Genomic DNA, 19,987 nt, shown 5'->3' on the forward strand with positions numbered 1-19,987 from the left:
CCTATTATTCCATTTTACTTTTTCTATACTTTTAATTTCAGTTCCCAAAGCTATACCACTAGCTGGTTAGTATTTAATTTCCATCTGTTTTTTTTTTTTCCTTTCTTCTTTCTCTTCCCTTTTCCATCTTTCTCTTTTTTTCAACAGGAGCTACGATCGCATGGCCGAAGTCGCGTCGAGAATTGGGAGGAATGCAATAGATAAACGAATATGAAGATAATGCATCCTGATACCGCCCCCGCGTAGTGCACCATGAAATCAATCAAGTATGGAGCATATTTGATAGTCATTACGGCTGATATGGGTAGTGATGATTCCCAAGTTGGGATTTATAGGAAGTTTGATTTCGCAATTGGGTCTGCAGTCGAGCTTGTTTAAAGCGAAAGTTCAGGAACAGTTACGTGCAGCTAAAGGGAATTAGACGGCGAAAGGAAAAGAAGCTTAAGAATACACACATTCATTCATTTACGACAACAAAGGTTCGATCAATTCATCCCTTTCATCCATCTTCTCACTCCTAACTCCTCCCTTCCTCTCGATCTCTCTTTCTTCTCCAACAGCTATTCCTCCACCTATCCCCCAATATCTCCTCCCTTCTATTTTTTGTTAACTTTTCGATGTGCTTTTTTTAACATAAATTTTAGATTGACTACCCAGGTAGGTACGGTATTTACTGGGCCTTCCTCTGCTGCTGCGGGATCTTATTAAACTCGGTCAAATCTCCAAACTTCCTAACACCATCTTTGGCACTAGCCCAAACGTTCCTCAAAGCCGGTGGAGCCCGTGGATCAGCTACCAAACCATCGATAATAGTTTCAGACTGATGTAAAGCCTGTCTAACAAAAGGAGATTGAGAAACCCTGATTCTAAGGAATGCAGTATAAATAATCAATAGGATCCAGGAGTTTGCAAAGATGAGACAGCCGGAGAGGAGACGGAGCCATAATCCCAATTCGAGGTTTGCGACGACGGCCATGGAGGTGTCGTAGTGGGTTTTGACGAATTTGGAGATTATTTCGGAGACGACGTTGGCGGGTTGTTTCTTCGGGGTTTGTGGAGAGGTGGAGCCGGATGATGGGGCAGGGGTTTCCGGGGTGGGGAGGAGGGTGGGGATCAAGGCGGTGCGGAGGTAGGTTAGGAAGTGGAAAGTGGAGTAGATTGTGAAGGGGAGGAGGGCGAGGTAGATTGGGCTAGTGAAGAGCCAGATTAGGGCCATGACTATTTATTCCAGGTAAGTTAGTATTCTACTGTGCAATATATACGTGTGCATATCTGTTCGTATGCGCTGTTCTTGTTGGATAACAGAAAGAGGAAGGAGGGAGGAAGCATACAAAGATATTGGACGTTTTCATCACCGGTCATGGCGATAAGGTGTTGTTGGAGGGCGGGGCGGTTGGTACCGGCCTGCTTGATTCTGGCCCTGTAAGCCTTATAGACGACGATGCCATAGGTCACGGCACAGGAGAGGAAGCCGAGGCGGTAGGAGACTTGAGCGGCTGTTGTGGCGGTGTTGAATTTGATGAAGGAGACGGTGTAGCGGAGGGTCGAGAGGAGGAGGAGGAAGTGTCTGTCGTCATCAACATCATCATCATCATCAAACGATTAGTATGGTACCTCGCAGGTAAATGGGAAAGAAAGAGGGGGGGTTATACCCGACGAACCAGCCGAACTGAAGGGTTTGAGCGAGAGCTAGGAATCTCTGTGCGAGTGGCTGAGGCCCACCGGGCTGGGTTGTCGGAGGTGCCATTGTGCTGCTGCTCGTCTACGTGACGGCTGTAGGTGAGATGATTATTTGGATGGCTTGAGAGGGGTTCTCTCTCTTTGTGTCTTTCTCTTGTGGTGATATGTTCCGGTGGAAGTTGATGAAGATGATGATGATGGAGGAAGAGGTTTTTTATTTTATTTTCTTCTTTCAGATGTGTCGTTTCTTTTGGTGACGGAAACGGTGTTCTTCTGGAAGAGGTTGGAAAGTATGACGAAGTAGAGTGTGGGGCTGTTCTCTTTCTGGGAGCCCTGCACGCTGCAAACGTGTTTGGTTAATGTTGGAGGTCTGCTTTCGAACACAATATTTTATTCTATAACATCCGGTCACTGGTATTATATTATATAGGGACTCTGGAATGAAATGTACGTCAGCTCGTATGCGACGACTTTGGGGGATGAGATGAAGCCAGTATGTATTATATTATTTTTTTTATTTATTAGTTCATCTGGTGCGGGACGACGACGATGCGGTTTGCTCGTGTGCCCACCGGCACCCCGGCCGGCTGAGCTTAGGTACGGTACCATGCGCCTTTATTCTTCACGATGGAAGAGTGGTACTTACTGCGATGTTTGGAGATGAATTTGATGGATATAGAGATGGGAGATGGAGATGGGAGATGGATAATTATCCAAGTATGTGTGAAGGTGTCTGTCAAAGAAGTTTGTGACGTTTCAACCAGGGAATAAACGTCATTGTGCTGTACACCAGAGATAGAGATAGATCTTGGCCTAGAAGAACTAGGTTTCGGGGTTTTAAAGAGCAAGGATAGATATTATGTTATTATAAGTAATAGGATCAAATAGAATTCAAGTAGTATGATCATAACTCTGTAGGAGACATCTGAAGTGACAAATACTATGGCGACTCTGCAGCTCTGGTGCCGCCACAGACGTGCGAGGGATCTTTGAGTATTGTGGCGGTGTGGATAGTTACGCCACCAACATGCCAACCCATATCTTGACATCGAACCCACTCGGCCTACTTGCTAGAGTCGACCACTGTATCGATACGTATCACGGTTGCCCGGAAGTGCTAGTGTAGGAATATACTACATGAAAAATGATCCTGCCGGATTACTAGCTCGCGGGCGGGCTGGCTGAGCCATGGTAAGCGAAACATCGCTAGCTTTGTACCGAAGCACTAGTAGCATAGTATATGTGAGGGTGATGGACCATCCTCACGAAATCCACCGTAGACGCGATTTCCGGACCCGTTATATCTCGAGGAAATGACCTGAGAAGACGGTGTGCCACAAAATTCTGGCCAAGCGTCGTACTTCCATGCCAATTGCTAAGATGTAAATGGTAGTACTCCAGGTGGCGCGCCAACCGTTGTATCTGAGGGTCCCGGATGTCATATCCCCTCCGGGGAAGGTCAATTTGGAGATACGCCGTTGGGACAAGGCTTGCTGTAACGCAAGCGTAGGCTTCATAGCCCTGCCGATAGAGTTCACAGGTTTTAGCGGGCTCATCATATATGTCCTTTGTATCTCCAAGCATATTTTCCCAAAAGCCTGCTCGTAGGCGGAGACGAGGTGCAATGTCCGCGTCATACCTCAGATGTCGAAACCAGTATCCGCACATCATGTTCTTCAAAAGTAAGTATGGCGCGAAGTCCATCGATAGCGCTGTTATCTTTTGTGTGGCTTCGAGAAGTGCCTGGCTTGATGGTTCCGGGGCCCAAAGGCCCCATCCAGCAACAGCATCCTCGAGTGTATCTATGATATCTTGGCTACCATGCATGATTCCAATGGCATAGAGATCTATAATATCAGATAAAATCTGCTCCTTGGTAGCACCCTTGGGGAACAGATAGCCGGAATGCTCCCGTCTCAACGTATTATTCCAGGCCTTCAAATGAGCGATTGACCAAGTTGGTGCCAGTTGATGCTTTACAGGTATCAGTCCGAAGAAGTAAATGAAATTGTTTTTTGATACTCGGAATCGGTTTGCTGGCTGTGATGAATAGCCGTTAATAACCCCTTGGTTGAGTTCTTCGAATTTGACGCTATCCATGGCGAGGTTCAATGAAAGGCTGTTAATCTCAACTTTTGTTAATATTTCCATCACCGGATTGTCGGGCAACAGCGGGTGCCTTCCGGGCTTCCAAACTACCCAAGCGGATGAAATGACATGCATGGCTTGCAGGTCATCTTTACTATGATCTTCGAGAGATAGGTCGAATGGCCTGGCGAAGATGACGGAATTGAGGGGCCGTGTTTGAATACCTCTCCCATTCAACCGCGCCCAAAGTGCCGTTTTAACAATCAGATGAAGGTTTTTCAGTCCTATTTCCAACTCCTCCGAGATGGATACCGATCCCCCTACCATCACCTGTACTGAATCCAGACACTCGCAACCCGTATGCGTATGGCCGTACGCGCTACTGCCGCCCTTGAGCATGGTTTCGTGAATGTATCGGAATACTTGATCGATCGGAAGACACCGTACAGCTTGGAGGCTGATGGGACTTGTTTTCCTGATGAGTTGCAGCAACCCCAGCCTAGCCACGGGTTCTTCACCTTCACCGGTGTCCGGTCCCGTGTCGTATCTTGCCAAAATCCTTGCCTCTATACTTCGTGCCATGCTGAGTAGTTCCCAGATCTTTTCACCGTTTTCGAAATACGGTATTTCGGCCGGGTTCCATGTGCACCCGCACCTTACTGATATCAACGATCCGGATTGCGATTTAGCATGTTTCGCTAGATACCCCAGAATCGTGAATACGCGGCCTCCCTGAAGGTCCATGCTGAATCTCCTATGGAAAATATTGGAGCGGGTTCCACAACGTATACCCTTGGGATTGTCGACAGGGGCCTCATGGGGTTGGAGTTTATCGCTAGCTGTTGTTTCCGCGAGCCGACACAACAGCATGTCCTCTATGGCTTCTGCTTCATATAGTTTGCCCCTCATAGCCAGAGAATCCCGAGCTCCTTCTGCTTCCACCGTCAATTCGACGGCTAGCATGCCGATGCCTGCTGTTACGATTTTTCCTTCGTGTTCGGATGCCACGTAATTTAATTCTGATGCCAGTATAGGCTCGATCGTTGGATCGTTGGCTACCGCGTCCTCGAGATATCTGAGGTAGTCTAGTTCCTCTACACTTTTTTTTTTTTTTTTTTTTTTGGCATAGCGTCAGCCTTGTCGAACGATAGTCTGGCCAAAGTATACCTAGCCCAGTGAAATATTTGGGAAGGCTAACAGTTATGCAATGGATCGATGTGAATCTTACATTTCTTTCGCCGGCCTTAGTTTTTGATGTTCACCCTTCTCTTCGGCTTGGTTGGCGCCTGAATCTTTCTTGTCCGCAGTCATACTCTCTGAGCATTTGTAGTTGTATTTGATACACCGATCACAACGGCGGTCCGGCCATTTCCTAAGCTTAGGTAGGCACTGGTTGGGTTATGATTATAGCATTAGGTTAGTATGTCATACTTTGAAAACATGTAGGATACCCGAAGATTGTAGTCCCCCTTAAACCTTTACGTAGCTATGCACGAGACCAATTGATAACGCTAACAAAATCTTGAAAACCTACAGTTTTCTTGTCCTTCCGACACTGCCCACACATGAGGACTTTCTTCGGCATAGCAGGCTGGGTTGTCGGAGGACTAGGTCTAAATATAGGATGTTTTGTGCGGCGTTGAGACTGTGACAATGCGGCAGCACGGCTTTAGTTGCAATTGCATAAACTGACGAATCGATGCGACTGGAGATGGCTATGGCTGATCTGTATAAACTCTAGTAGATGTACATGCATATGCTGAAGAGCTCAAAGTAAGAATAAGCTGGGCGAGTAGGTAGCTGGTTTACAAGCCGTTGGATATATCCAGAGAATTTAATCCATTGGCCGGGGTCCGCAATGGGTCATTTAGTGAAGAACGATCGGTTGGTTTGAACGAAGCGTTCATTCACCTTAAACCGAATAGCAACCACCGGTCCTTAAATACATATACGTTTTTCTGAACCATGGACTTAATCACATAGGTTTGAAATTTCAGGTACCTCGCAAACGTCGATTCGATATGTGGACACATTCACCTACGTCCGCACCTGCATATCCGCTCTCCACTAGGTTGTCTTATCGGGGACTTCTTTCCCGAATTTCATGGTCGGGAACCAGTTGTTTACTGCAGATGAGGCGCTTGTCTCAAATTCATGATGTGTGATTGGCGCCACGGGAGGCTCCTGTATTCGCGGATCCGGGTACGACCACCCTGCCAAATTTTTCCCTTAAATTCCGCAGTTGACGCTGTCTGCTCTAATAGTTATTGCGAACCCGAATGTCGCATTTACTCGGGATACTCGCTTAGTTGCCTGTTTTTATGGGGGCTGGATTGTCGAGCGTGAGAGGATGAGCCATGGAAACAATAGATCTTTCCTTTAGCGGTCGTTTCTGCGGAACATACCCTGTCGTACCTGCGTTCGCGTTCTTTCGAATTAGAGCTTTCAGAGCAGAGAACCTACGTTTGGAAACAGATACTCAGCCCCTGGACACGTCGACACTCGGCACGGCGGGAAGTGGGTCCAGTGGTGTTGTATTTTGTCTTTTGCAACGCGGAATAGTCACGATCCTGAGCTTGAGAATAGTAGTTGAAAGTTAAAATATGGGAGGGGTTCAAGAAGACGACTTGGTTATTAGAGATACGAAGGTAGAAAGGGCCGTCTTCGAGGAAGCGTCGTGGGGAAATAATTTAGATGCAGAGGACAGCCATGCTACAAGTAATAATGAGATACTTGGGAACCGACCAGGTCTAGGTGCGAGACAGCTTGGAAATTGACCTCAGCAAAAAGCCAGCTACCTTGCTTTGTATATTCTTCCGGAACAAAGTGGCGGGGCCAATAACGAGCATGAGGCTGAGGCTGGTCGGCGGCTCGGAAGCTGGGGCCAATTAACTTGTTCATGTCGACAACGCACTTTCTACAACAAATCGCGGCTCCGTCGAAAGATTTTCGATTTAACTCCGATCATCGACATTTCAATATAATCTGCAGGGCTGAACAGGCCATTACCATGTTTCCTACGAGGCATGATTAGTCGGGACCCTCTTGACCAAAGCAGTCCTAACCGAGCCGAGGCAAAAGTCATCAGAGCCGCTTAAGCTTCAGCTTCGCGTCGTGTGTTGCACATTGCCTCGGTCAAAGTGCAAAGTCAATACGAAAGCGGCGATTCTATTACCACGTCACTCTTGGGTCCCATGTCTTCCCCCGCCGTTTCTTAGGTCGATTAAACCGCTCGTACTACTGTTCGTAACATCTATAACTAGGGGAGATGTCCTGTTCGAACTTCCGTATATGCACACCCCCAGGCCATTTCCATAACAAGACTTAGCTTCAGTACTTGAGTATTCATACTCTCAAGAATCTGCTTCCCAATCGAAGGGTAATCATGGCTCCGTCAAGCTACGCATCCGAGAAGACGGCCTTTACGCCTCCTTCATCCTATGCTACTCTTCCATTCCAAGAAATTCGCGTTTCACATTATCCCGAATCTTCACCAACCCCGACTCCCATTGTCATTCTAACACTTCACCGACCCGGCAAACATAATGCGTTTACACCTACCATGCGAAGTGAACTCATCGAGGCCTTTGGCCTTTTCGATGCTGATGACCGTGTCAAGTGCATCGTAATGACCGGTCATGGGAAGATATTCTGTGCTGGCGCAGATTTGGAGATTGGATTCAGAGGGGGTGAGGAGCGGATTAACGACCATAGAGATGGGTATGTGCATATTCACCACGCTGGTATATATCTATAGATAGGGAAGGAGGAATTTGAAAGGTTATTGTGCTAATATGGTTATCGGAGTACAGGGGTGGCCAGACTGTTCTCGCAATCCATCGATGCCGAAAGCCAGTCATCGGTGCAATTCAAGGATCTGCCGTCGGCGTTGGGATAACGATGACCCTCCCTATGACGATCCGTGTAGCTTACCGGGCCGCGAAGATTGGATTTGTGTTTTCTCGCCGTGGATTGGTTATGGAGGCATGTTCGTCCTTCTTCCTCCCTCGGCTCATTGGCATGGCGAAAGCTTTACATCTTGTCACCACGGGTGCGACCTACAGGGCAGATGATCCTTTGGTTGAAGGGTTGTTTACATCTTTGGCGGATTCGCCCGAGGAGGTCCTTCCCAAGGCCTTGGGTTTGGCAGAGGATATCGTGAAGAATACCAGTACCCTGGCGGCGTATTTGATGAAGGAGATGATGTACAGGGACACTGGCAGCGCGGAAGCCCAGCATCTGCTGGATTCCAGGTTGATTTATGAGATGTTTTCCAGCGTGTAAGTTTCCTTGCTCTTTCGTCTTACCTGGGGGTCCTGGGAGCACTAACGCTAGGCGATAACGGCGGGTTTAGTGATAATAAGGAAGGTGTCAAGTCGTTTTTGGAGAAGCGTCCACCGAATTTTACGGGGACCATACAAAAGGATGCACCTTCGGCGTATCCTTGGTGGCAGCCGGTTTCTGTTCTTGGGTGGCCAAAGTTATCGAGGTTGTAAGCCTTTCGGATGAAATTGGGAAAGCGTACGTGCTAAAAATCGAAGCATCTGCGTACGAATATCGCGGCTGGACGAATATGAAGTCTAAATCTCTGAGGATTCTGTTGGAAGTTATACATATCTTCGTCATGCGTATCTGTAAATTGCCACGTGACAGACTTGATGGATCCGCCCAGGATTCGAAGAGGTAATTAGCGCGAAGAAGATCTATTGATCTAAACTCCTCGTTGTATCGGGGCATTCTCCAAAGAACCAATGCAATGCAACAATGCAACGTCTGCACGTAAGGTACCCGTATCCTGTCACATATCGGAACCATGTGATGGCGGCGCAGACGGAGCCCCAGACATTGGCACCTGCCGGCGGACCGAATTGCTTCTCTACCCTTCTGAAACTTCCCATCCGGTCGAAGAAGAGACGGAGATATGGTTCGCTTATCAGATCAGTCGCTTGGAATGCAGGTGCTGGTCGCGGACGGGTCTCCTTTCGGAAAACCTTCTTGGCGAGTGCTCGCTTGTGCAAATTATTGGGTCAGGGACCGAAAGGAAAGACCTTTTGTCAGGGCCACCACTCAACTGGCTGCACGTCCGTTTATGGGTAAAATTGGCTTGCGACCCCTTTTTCAAGAGGGCGTTTCACAGCCGATGGAATTCTTTCTGATATTGAAAGATTGAGGTTGAACAGAGATCAAAACAACGTGTGAAGACCTCGTAGAGGCGGTGCAATCAACATATCTACATCGGACGGTGCAACTGAACGGTCCCATAGTTCGTATACGTGTAACCTGTAGTCACAACCCGAGCTATCTCCCCTGATAACCGTTAGTGCGAGAGCGGTAAAGTAGTCGTGGTCAGTGAGACGTCGCGCTGTCGTCGCCGTTTGGTGGTGTTGTTGGACGCATGCCACAAATTTTGCGGTGTTGAATTTCACCCTGACCCAAATTAGCAACAGCTCTGATTGTCACTCACCTCCCTTCTTCTCCCTCTCGTCTACCAGTCCCCAGCTTTCTTTCCTCCATCGCCATCATCACCACCATCCGTTCTTGATACCCCCACCGCCTCTCTACCATCGGTATCGCAAGCGATCCCTCCTTCCCTATAACCATTGCTATACACCGGCCTGTTTACCATTGTTAGCTGGAATTTGGGGTATATCTCGACACAATGTGTAAGCTACTTGCCCTCCACGATACGTCTTCATCTACCCCTGTTATGACGGCGCGAATTTATCGCCTCGGGCGTCGAAGGAACGTTCTTTCAATGGAAATACGCGACCTAGAGTCATCTTCGCCTCATCATCATCTCCAATTGCTTCTCAAAAAACACACCCCTCCCCCTTTCCGCCTGGAATCGTGACGTGTTTGACTGACTGCTGACGATATTTCGCATTTACCCACTTCGAGGAGCTGCAGCCGAATCAAGCTATTATCAACAGGATAACACCAGCGGCTATTCTTCGCCACCGGCCAAGTCTGAATCGATGACTCTCCCCATCGGCTTCCCGCCATCGACCACAGATCCAAAGAATATTGTCAGGAGAAAGTTGACTGGCTACGTCGGTTTCGCCAATCTGCCGAACCAATGGCATCGAAAGAGTGTCCGTAAAGGCTTCAACTTCAACGTTATGGTTGTTGGTACGTAGTTTTTTTCCCTATTCCGCTGAAATGAATCGTATCGATTGAAAGGTTGCTGTTGTCATGACGTTCAGACGAGACAGCATCAACTTTAACCATCGACGTGACTTCAAGCTCGATTCAGGGGGGATCTGGAAAGCTAATTCCGGAATAACAGGTGAATCCGGTCTCGGAAAGTCTACTCTCGTAAATACCCTCTTCAACACATCTCTCTATCCTCCAAAGGAGCGTAAGGGGCCATCTCTGGAGATCATCCCCAAGACTGTTTCCATTGAGTCCATTTCCGCCGACATTGAGGAGAACGGCGTCAGGCTCCGCCTGACCGTTGTCGACACTCCCGGATTTGGAGACTTCGTTAACAATGATGAGTCCTGGCGTCCAATCATCGACAACATTGAGCAACGCTTCGACGCGTACCTTGATGCTGAGAACAAGGTCAACCGTATCAATATTATTGATAACAGAATCCACGCGTGTGTCTACTTCATCCAGCCAACTGGCCACTCCTTGAAGCCATTGGATATCGAGGTTATGCGCCGGTTGCATACCAAGGTCAACCTCATCCCGGTTATCGCCAAGGCTGATACCCTCACTGATGAGGAAGTCGCCCTTTTCAAGAAGAGGGTAGGTCCATTTCGAGGTATAATCTCATTCCCGAGAGGCGAAGCCGCTAACTGGAACTAGATCTTGGCCGATATCCAACACCATTCCATCCAGATCTTCGAAGGACCCCGCTACGAACTTGACGACGACGAGACCATTGCCGAAAACAATGAGATCATGTCCAAGGTCCCCTTCGCGGTTGTCGGAGCTAACACAGAAGTGACCGATAACAACGGTCGCCCGGTCCGTGGCAGACGCTACCCATGGGGTGTCATCGAGGTCGATAACGAGGAGCACTGCGACTTCGTTAAGCTTCGCCAAATGCTTATCCGCACCCACATGGAGGAATTGAAGGAACACACCGCCAACACCCTCTACGAGAACTACAGAAGCGAGAAGCTCGAGACCATGGGAGTCATCCAAGACCCCAGCGTCTTCAAGGAAGTCAACCCCGCTGTCAAGCAAGAAGAGGAAAGAGCTCTTCACGAGGCCAAGCTCGCCAAGATGGAGGCCGAGATGAAGATGGTCTTCAGTCAGAAGGTTGCCGAAAAGGAGAGCAAATTGATGCAAAGCGAAGAAGAGCTATACGCCCGACATCGCGAGATGAAGGAGCAACTGGAGAAACAGAGACTCGATCTCGAGGACAAGAAGAGCAGGATCGAAAGCGGGCGACCTCTCGAAGAGAAGGGCAAGAGAAAGGGTTTCTCGCTACGAAACTAGTCGGACGTTGCGAGCACATACCGAACCCTTTGAAAGGAACCACCTCCTCTTCGTATTGGACACCTTGCTGCGGCATCGCCTTTCTTTTTGCAATGCTCCTCACGTACGACCTCGAACGCCCTCCAATATCCTTTTCTCTTTGTGTCACATTTTTCTATGTTTTGTGAGCCGGTTGTGTGTTGTTTCTCTCCATATAATCTAATCTCCCACCATTCACAGACTCTACGTCAAGCAAATATCTCCTTATTGTCAATTTCTCTTCTTATTCTAACCCCTTTTAACAGATACTTTTTTTTTGTGGAGCTTGAGAAAGAACCGTGTGCGACGCAGAAAAAACATGAATGCAGAACCACTACTATTTTTCCTTGACTGCTGTCCTACCGAAAGAGATAGAGAGATATAGAGAGAGGAGGGGAGGGGAAGTCTAATGTCTTGTCACATCGAACCCGTTTCATTTGTATGGTTTCCTTCATCGCGTGTCTATTCTGTTGCTTCGACGCCTCTAAAGCGGGGAAGTGATCTTCTTGTTTCTTTGTATTCCTTTGGTTTTTTTCATCTTCATTCTCCTGGCCCTTCTCCCTCCTATTACACCAGCCCTTCCTTTTTTTTTTTTTTCCGGTATCGCCAAAATCAACCGTAGTAGTATATATTTGTAGTACGCTTACATTTTTTTTACATCTTTTCTTTTTTTCCTTAATGAATTTCAAAAAATTGACCAAAAAAGGCTACGTTGGTGTCTTTGCAGACGTACTTCGTGAAGCTTCAGGCGTAATGTGAGATAATGCATGCACTTGTCCACAGGTGTGTCGGTCCATCAGGACTGTTGGTTTGAGCGTCTGCCGCGATATCTTCCCCGGTTCTCATCCCGAATCCACCCTAGCTATACGACATCCCCTGTCAACAGCTGAAGGTTCCCCGGATTGATACAGCTCAAGTAATTACCGATATATGCAACATAAGCTTTCTTGGGTCGCGAGACCGTCGGAGTTCGGAACGCATCCAGGCGCCGAATCTCAAATCCGCCCCGCTTTTGGACAGGCGAAAGGTCTCACATTTTTGGAAAATTCCGAAATTTTTTTTTTTTTTTTTTTTTTTTTTTTGCTAAACTGGAAACAGTCGCTTTTGGCAGGTTTAGTATCCGGGTTGGTTGGGATTGGAATTGGTTGGAGACGGTTTAGCTGAAGACGATATTGTGATAAGTTGGACTTTGAACAGTGGTATGTTTGCTGGGTGGAGGAGCTGGAGCATAAAATGGGGGTGGTCCGCTCTTTGGATTTAACTTGAAAGTTAACACCATACTGAGATCCAATATCAAACGTTGTGTATCCGCCCAATTCAAAGTTGGGTATAGGCATTCTTCGGTCACGATCTCCTTGGATCTCGATGATATCTTTAAGCATTTATCCTTAGGCTGATAGAGATACATCCTTCAACTTTACGATTCCCACCGCGCTAACGAAACATTGACGTCATCAATCTTAGATCAATAAGGTCACAAGAGCCCCCCCCCCCCAAAATTTCTCGGTACAAACCAAAGCTCCAGGTTTATTTCAACAAGATAGTTTAAATACGACAAAATGACGACCGTAATGCGCTCCTTCTTCCTTCCCACCGGCTACGGAAAACCGTCAACATACAAGCTAGGGGACCTCCCAAAGCCCACTCTCTCAGCACCAGATAATGTGTTAATAAAGGTCCACGCCGCAAGTCTGAATCCCATTGACATGCGGTACGCAGAAGGTACTATGAAACCTATGCTTCCTGCGCAAGAGTTCCCATCGAAAATTGGGTATGACGCCAGCGGCGTTATTGAGCAGGTAGGAGATGAAGCGAAGGGGAAAGGGTGGAATGTTGGGGATGAAGTTTTTGTGAGATTGCCGCATGAGCACAGGGGTATGTAAAGATAATATCCGCACCGACCGTGCAAGGGACTATGACTGATAATTGGTGGAGAGATAAAGGAAGTCTGAGTGAATACGCCCTTACGACGAGTTACTATGTGGCTCGAAAACCGAAGAATATATCTCATGTGGAGGCGGCGAGTTTGCCGCTGGTTTCCATGACAGCTTATCAAGCTTTGGGGAAGATTGAAGGTGGAAGGGAGGGGTTGAAGGATAAGAATGTGCTGGTTACTGCTGGGAGTATGGTTCCTATCTGCCGCAGATTGTGGTTTGCGAGAGTGTAGGCTAATACTATGGTATACAGTGGGTGGAGCTGGAAGTATTGGTATTCAGATCGCAAAGGCGTTTGGTGCACACGTCACTACGACGATGTCGGGATCGAAGATCGTGAGGGCGAAGGAGATGTTTCCCGGGATCGTGGATCGATGTGAGTTCCTTGTATTTCTTTTATATACGCATGCATGTTTTCTAACTATCGGAAAGACATCGATTACAAAAGCGAAGACACAGCTCAAGTCATAAAGCCCCGGTCGTTAGATTTCATATTCGACACCGCCGGAGGAAACGTATCATCCCTTTTCCCTCTCCTGAAAGAAAAGCATAAGATGATTTCTATAGCTGCTATGCCGGATGGAAACGGCATGAGATCCCATTTCCCAGATACACCTTGGTATATTGCGTCTGGATTGGATTTATATGCTTGGTGGAGAACATCTGGGCCAGCTGGGAAGAAGGGGGTTGAGTATGATTATCATTGGTTGAAACCAAATGGGGAGGATTTAGCGGCTATAGGGAAGTTGGTGGAGGAAGGGAAGGTCAAGCCGGTTGTTGGAGAGGTTCATGGGTTTGATCAGGAGGGGTGTAGGAAGGCTGCCGAGGTGGTCATGGGGAGAGGGAGTAGCAATGGCGGGAAGGTTGTGATAAAGATTGTGGACTGATGCGGTTTACTCCATTGAGTGCCAGACCGAAGGGCTGAGAATTCGTTGATAATATAGTGCGAAAGGTCTATAAACTAGTACTATAAACTTTATAGCGATAGGAAAGGCTCCCTCGTCGAATCCTTCTTCGACTAGATCTCTCTAGCCTCGACCCTCCGAGGACGAGTAGGAGATCTCTCTCGTGTGAATGAAAGCGAAGAGTATATGCCCAAGATATCGCTAGACTAGCCAAAGACCGAAGTCCTGGTTCCCGGATCTTTTTCGCGTCCAACGATCGCTCGATAGAAAACTTTGTCTCAGGTCAATTGCCGACATGCCCGAATCTCTTTTAGCAATTTGCCGGTCCCGAAATTCGCGAATCTCGACCCAGCACAGGCAACTCTGCACGTAGACTGGCCTCGATCCCGGAAACGTTTGAGAGAACGATTCCTAGTTTTCGTGGAACGGGAAGCTGTTAGACTCTTCTATATTGGGTGAGTCTGTGTTACTATCCCAACATTCCGTAAGGCTCGATCGATCCTTATTAATACGAACCCCTGTCCCGAAAGCCTTTGACCGATCTGGGAAAAAAAATTTAGTGACGGTTTGGACGGTGTGCAGTCAAAACGCTTCTCTGTTGCAGGAAAATGACGTACCCGATACTGCATCCCATGATCTCGAAAAACCGAAAGATACTCGAGTCTCCGTTATCCACATTTCGAAACCGGAAGCCGGAAGAGAAGGTACTTGCTCAGGTACTTATCTACAAGCCTTTTCAGGCAAGGGTCTGCTGACCAATAAACGTCGGGTTTGACTCCCCAAATCGGTTAGCAAGTTGTAACGCCGTTAGCCTGTGTAACTTGAGCAATGGCTTCGTCGGGATACTGTATTTTTCGGGAGCGGGCGTCTCGTTTTATATTGTTTCTGGCTTAATTATCTTTGTACGGTTCCTCGGGCCAGGAACGGCTTCATTGTTGGGCACTTAGCTAGATTTGTTCAAGCAATGCCAACATCTGGAACTTGAATCAATCGGAGGATGTTAGTTCAGCCATCGTGAGTGTCTCAGTGAGGTAGTAGGTGGTAGTGAATTAATTACCTGGGTTGGGTTTTATATCGGCCTTTCCATAGATGTGGTGTAACAAGCTGCAAGTTGTTCCCACCAAGTTGAGCTACGGAATAACCCACGCACGCTCCAATGTTCTCACCTCCTACTAGCTACCACCTTCCCTCATCACAATTATCATCACCACTGCTATCACCCTTCCCTTTCTATCATCTGATTCAACATTTAACAGCATTCTAGATACCTCTCAGAGTTCTGGCCAATAGTTCCTATCCTTCTTTCATCCTTCAATGTAGGTTGTCGCTCTATTTCATGGTTGTAACACAGGGTGAATTTTCAGAAAATTTCTGTTCTCCTTGGTAAATTACTCTTCTCTTCTATAAGTACCGCTTATATATATATACATCAACCTGCCTCTTTCGCAGCTTCCAACATGCTTGCTGCTGCCGGTATCCGTGGCGGCAGCCTTCCGATGGAACCTGCAATTGCTCTCAGTAAACGAGTCAGTATCAAACCATGGGGCCACGACTGCAGGGAGCACCGATCCTGGAGGTGTGTCTGGTGCGAATCACTTTATTGCTTCGTAAGTTTCTTCCTTTCTTTAGCATCCATAAATAGCTTTTGTTCTCCCTGACATTATCTTATCGTCGCATAGGAATGCGACATTGGAACCACGGCCTTCATCGACCAGTTCCCTTATCATCGACTCTGCGAAAACCATCTCTCTGAGCTTCCTGGGCCCTGTGCTTCTGCTGCTGACCCTGACGCTAATTCTTCAGCTCCATCCACGGTTGGCTTTGTTTACCTTTCCGACAACCAACTTAGTGTCGCGAACCTCAGCGGTGATACTAAGTGTCCGGACAAGGACTTCTGCCACTGCCTTATCTCCAAGACTATGCTTTGCAGCGGCTGTGTCAGCGATGCTAAGATCTGGCAGGACGAGCAAGCAAAGATGTTCGAGCGGTCTGGTGTCGTCGAGTGTGCCTACGGTCGATTCCCTGGAGGATGCAAAGCAGATATCAACGCCAAATGCGGTTGCGGTGGGCGTGGAATTGATTGCAACTTCTTTTCTGACAAGGACTGGGAGAAATTCGAGGCTACTGATTTTTACTGGATCGGTCGAACGGGTCTTGCCGATGATCAATTCGAGAAGAAGGAGAAGAAGGACCTTCGCCATGTTTTTGGCGATAACTTCCCAGTTCGAGCTGCCGACTCTTTCGATGGCACCGATAGGTCCTTCAACCTTCTTACTCCTATTGCTGCTACCACTCCTCCACCAACTCCTAAGAAGTTGAGCTGGGTTGTTGGATTTGGGGCCCTCCGTCGAACCAAGCACATGCCGGGTATGTGTGATACAGCCTGTAACGGAAGCTCCAGCTCTACCGATCAGCATCCAAAGCCCATCACCGCGGATGCCATCACCAAGACATTTCTTAGAAATCCTCAAACGCGTAAGCCGTACACCAGCTTTCGTGTCAATCCAGACCGGACGGAACCACCAACTCCAATGCGAGCTGCCGAGGGATCCTACCTTGATTCCGAGACCGAAGATGAAGACGAAATTAATATCCACGAACTCGACGAGGGCGAGGACTTCGAGAGTGATCATGCCTCCATTGCTGACTCGATTAGCACCCTTGGTAGCGAGTATGATCTTGAGGATGCTCTTGAAGCTAGGAGCGAAATCCAGAAGGGGTTTCACCCTGCTCCACCAACCGTTATCCATGTTGGAACGGCTTCGTTGGCTACTCGTCATCTTTCTCCTCGCCTTATCCAAATGCGCTCCAGTTCTAACCTCAAGGCTGATCTCATGGGTGCTGCCACCATGAAGAGGATCAAGGATAAGAAGAAATGGGGATGTCGCAACGAGATCGATTGCTCGAAAGTTGACCTCAAAACTACCCAGGCTCATGGCTTCTGGCGATGCTCTTTCTGTAGTGGGAGAATCCGTGGGATTTAGCGTGGCTATAATAACTTCGCAATCGACACCCTTCACCAACTTGACACCACCTGCGCGGACAGTGCTCCTACGATATAAGTATATACGTATACACCCTTTCCTTTCCTAATATTTTACAATATCCCTTTCCTAGCATGAGCCACTGAGATGATCCAGCCGGCTCTTTTCTTACTTTTTTCCCTTTCATTCATGTATTTCTATGTGGTACGTGTGATGTGTTACTCTACAATGATTGGGAGTGATTCTATTCGTGTTTTCCTTCCTGCCGCCTTGAATACCCCTCCAAGTATTCTACCATACCTCATACACGTTCATTCTCTATTCTCAACAAGGCTAGGGGCCTATCGCCACTATTAATATTCTGCAGTCGCTCACTTTATCGTCGCTCCTTCCTACAACAATACCTTTCCTTTTATATTAACACACTATGTCTTTAACGCAGGAGCAACCGAAACACAATCATTCTGAAGTACATATATTTTCGGGCTTGTGTAGATTTTGGTGTCAACGCGTTAACGGCGGCGCTGACGTCGATGGTGTTCCCCGCTTGAAGTGAGTGTACAGGGTCTTTGGGGCCGATCCGCCAACGGATATCGTCTTAGTCCCCGTTGACGACTTCTCTCCCAAATATGTCGTATACTTTGTCTTTAATGGTGTACCGTCTCTGAGGATTGTTTTGACAGGCTCGGTGCGAGTGACTAAACTTTCGAGGTACCATCTTGGCCATAGACTTTGAGGCCACTGTTTAATCTCGATGCCGTTGTAAACGGCGTTTGGGCCGCCTTTGACTCTTGGGTAAGCTTGATTGTAGAGATACGGGACGACCTCCGCAATCGGCACCCCAGCCCCAATCAATGTTGCGATTACTCCGGTTACAATTGGACAAGCTGGGGGGGGGTTAGCAGGTCGATTCACATATACTTCTACTTTATCAACAAGGTTTATTTACCAAATGATGTTCCTTCGGAAGTCTCCAATTGGAGTTTCCTTTGCAATTCGGTTGGCTGTGGTATGTATCCCAAGAGTTGGACGGCTAGTTCGCCGTCGGTATAGAAGGCAGCAACGTTAATAGAAACGGCCGGCGCGGCGACTCTGACGTAGTCCGCCCAATTGTGGGACACGAGACCCGTTTCAGGGTCATAACCCCCTACTACGACCATTCCATTTTGAAGCTGCGGAAAACCTCCAAACCTCGCGGGATATACGTCGATTGGCGCTCCCTAGTAATATCAATTTTTTTTGGAAATTAGGAATTAATTTTTCATTCAAATCCTGTATGCTCGGAAGAACTGGGCCTGGTATACAACTAGCATGCACGAGTGGGCAAAGAAGAGTCATAAACTTTGGGCAGGCTGGCAGTCAACTTTTTCTCTCTTTGAATTCGGGGGACTACTAACCGGTTCCCCGTTCCCTACCGCGACCACCAGTATTGCATTTGGGAGTTCAACGAACTTTTCGAGAATATCCAGTGCTAGTCGGTTGTATCTTCCCCCGAATTCCGCTAAATTTTCCTTGGTATCAGGCGAACCAGATAGTTGGATAATTGGGTCTTTCCATCCGACCGAGAAATTCACGATGCAATTTCTCTTGGAGTTTTTTCGAATGTCATCATAGACTTTCACAAAGACGTCTAGCATCGTATCGTGATTTATTGGGCCTCGTCCGTCCGTTACCTTGACGACCACGATTTCAGCGTCCTGGGCAACTCCGGTATGTTTTCCAGCTACTCGACCAATTGCTGGTGTGCCGTGCTTATAATTGAACAAATCGGCGGAATCTATCTCCTCATCTGATGGAAAACCTGCCCCGCCGAAGATCCAGTCTTTTCGAAATTTGATATTACTCACTTCCTGTAGTATCAAATTGATACGTGGGTCAGTTACCTAGGTATGTTAAGATCGTTTGGGGCCACTTCGAGACCGTCATAGGAATACGGTTTACAGCCTGTTGCATGTAATACGAGTTGAAAGTTTCTCATACATTCATATGCATACACGCATATGATTCGAACCTTCGTTTTGAACTCACGCAATCCACTCACCGGATGGTCCATGTCGCACCCGGAATCAATGACATACACGAGTTGCTCACTCCCTCGCTTTTTGAAATTCCAAAAATTCCCTTGAAGATCTTGACGACTGGTCCCCGGGGGCTGAGAAATAACTTGTAAATCAAGAAATATATCATCGACCGTCTTGGATTCCACTGATGATTTCGAGAGCCGTTGGGCATTTCTTTCCAAGGCTTCTGCATCCGAAACCAGGCCCTGCATTTTACCATACAAAATTTTCCCTGGCGGTTTTTTCGAATCGTCTGGTTCGGCCGGCTCGATTCGTAACCAGGAGGGCGTATATATTTGGAACGGGGCACCCGAGTGCACCGCATCTCCGAATATCCGTTGACAGGATGTTAACTAATAGTGCATCATCGTATGATTAGGTAAGACGTTATGTTTAGTTAAAGTGATCGAAGTCTTAAATGTGTGGCAACATATGTAAGCTTTGGACGTAGGACTTACACCTGCATTAATACCTGGCGGTAATCTCCTCCTATAGTCCGGGGGAAACTGATCAGGGCCCACCGATATACTCAGGGCCAAGAGGCCGAAATCTTCGTTTCCTGTTGCGTACACGTTCTTTTCCTGAGGAGCTAACGCAAGCTTTTCTGCCCATTCTAATAGTTTCTTTTTGTATCCCTTGTCCTTTCTGTATTCCCTTTTAAGAATTGCGTAGTAGATTTCGACGTATTGATCGAGAGTACCGATTTTGGGTTCGTAGACACGCGGCTCCCAAGCGTGTACATCTTTGATGATGAAACTGAGTAAGATGAGAGGGATAAATGAGAATGGTAAGTTCGTTATCTTCATGCTTGGGAATACGTATACGGGAGAGGTTCCTTTCCTTTTATCTGATTCGATACAGCCGGT

The 19,987-nt window shown here is 47.5% G+C and overlaps 7 protein-coding genes across 8 annotated transcripts; 4 read left to right on the forward strand and 3 right to left on the reverse strand.

The window, feature by feature from the left end:
- Nucleotides 1–670: 670 nt before the first annotated feature.
- On the reverse strand, nt 671–1,747 carry DFL_009872 (uncharacterized protein; the record flags this gene model as incomplete). Its single annotated transcript, XM_067639822.1, has 3 exons — nt 671–1,218; nt 1,332–1,567; nt 1,653–1,747. The coding sequence occupies 3 exons, from the start codon at nt 1,745–1,747 to the stop codon at nt 671–673; spliced, it is 879 nt and encodes a 292-aa protein (XP_067487572.1).
- A 1,139-nt stretch (nt 1,748–2,886) lies between these two features.
- On the reverse strand, nt 2,887–4,731 carry DFL_009873 (uncharacterized protein; the record flags this gene model as incomplete). Its single annotated transcript, XM_067639823.1, has 1 exon — nt 2,887–4,731. The coding sequence occupies one exon, from the start codon at nt 4,729–4,731 to the stop codon at nt 2,887–2,889; it is 1,845 nt and encodes a 614-aa protein (XP_067487573.1).
- A 2,422-nt stretch (nt 4,732–7,153) lies between these two features.
- On the forward strand, nt 7,154–8,264 carry DFL_009874 (uncharacterized protein; the record flags this gene model as incomplete). The annotated part of the gene is made up of 3 exons (XM_067639824.1): nt 7,154–7,488; nt 7,581–8,048; nt 8,123–8,264. 3 exons carry the CDS (start codon nt 7,154–7,156, stop codon nt 8,262–8,264), a joined length of 945 nt encoding a protein of 314 aa, XP_067487574.1.
- A 1,163-nt stretch (nt 8,265–9,427) lies between these two features.
- DFL_009875 (uncharacterized protein) lies at nt 9,428–11,220 on the forward strand (the record flags this gene model as incomplete). The annotated part of the gene is made up of 4 exons (XM_067639825.1): nt 9,428–9,431; nt 9,676–9,897; nt 10,055–10,521; nt 10,582–11,220. 4 exons carry the CDS (start codon nt 9,428–9,430, stop codon nt 11,218–11,220), a joined length of 1,332 nt encoding a protein of 443 aa, XP_067487575.1.
- A 1,577-nt stretch (nt 11,221–12,797) lies between these two features.
- Nucleotides 12,798–14,059, forward strand: DFL_009876 (uncharacterized protein; the record flags this gene model as incomplete). Its single annotated transcript, XM_067639826.1, has 4 exons — nt 12,798–13,113; nt 13,182–13,361; nt 13,426–13,548; nt 13,605–14,059. The coding sequence occupies 4 exons, from the start codon at nt 12,798–12,800 to the stop codon at nt 14,057–14,059; spliced, it is 1,074 nt and encodes a 357-aa protein (XP_067487576.1).
- A 1,475-nt stretch (nt 14,060–15,534) lies between these two features.
- Nucleotides 15,535–17,061, forward strand: DFL_009877 (uncharacterized protein; the record flags this gene model as incomplete). Its single annotated transcript, XM_067639827.1, has 2 exons — nt 15,535–15,684; nt 15,757–17,061. 2 exons carry the CDS (start codon nt 15,535–15,537, stop codon nt 17,059–17,061), a joined length of 1,455 nt encoding a protein of 484 aa, XP_067487577.1.
- A 504-nt stretch (nt 17,062–17,565) lies between these two features.
- Nucleotides 17,566–19,927, reverse strand: DFL_009878 (uncharacterized protein; the record flags this gene model as incomplete). 2 transcript variants are annotated; one of them, XM_067639829.1, is made up of 5 exons in its annotated part: nt 17,566–17,948; nt 18,011–18,281; nt 18,459–18,944; nt 19,103–19,474; nt 19,580–19,927. In XM_067639829.1, 5 exons carry the CDS (start codon nt 19,925–19,927, stop codon nt 17,566–17,568), a joined length of 1,860 nt encoding a protein of 619 aa, XP_067487579.1. The 2 variants fall into 2 exon arrangements, with proteins under 2 accessions (XP_067487579.1, XP_067487578.1); XM_067639828.1 differs by lacking the exons at nt 18,459–18,944; nt 19,103–19,474; nt 19,580–19,927 and having other exon boundaries at nt 18,011–18,221.
- Between the last annotated feature and the right edge of the window lie 60 nt (nt 19,928–19,987).

Source organism: Arthrobotrys flagrans (genome assembly GCF_004000055.1).
Source record: "Arthrobotrys flagrans strain CBS H-5679 chromosome Unknown unitig_1, whole genome shotgun sequence".
NCBI classification, from domain to species: Eukaryota; Fungi; Ascomycota; class Orbiliomycetes; order Orbiliales; family Orbiliaceae; genus Arthrobotrys; species Arthrobotrys flagrans.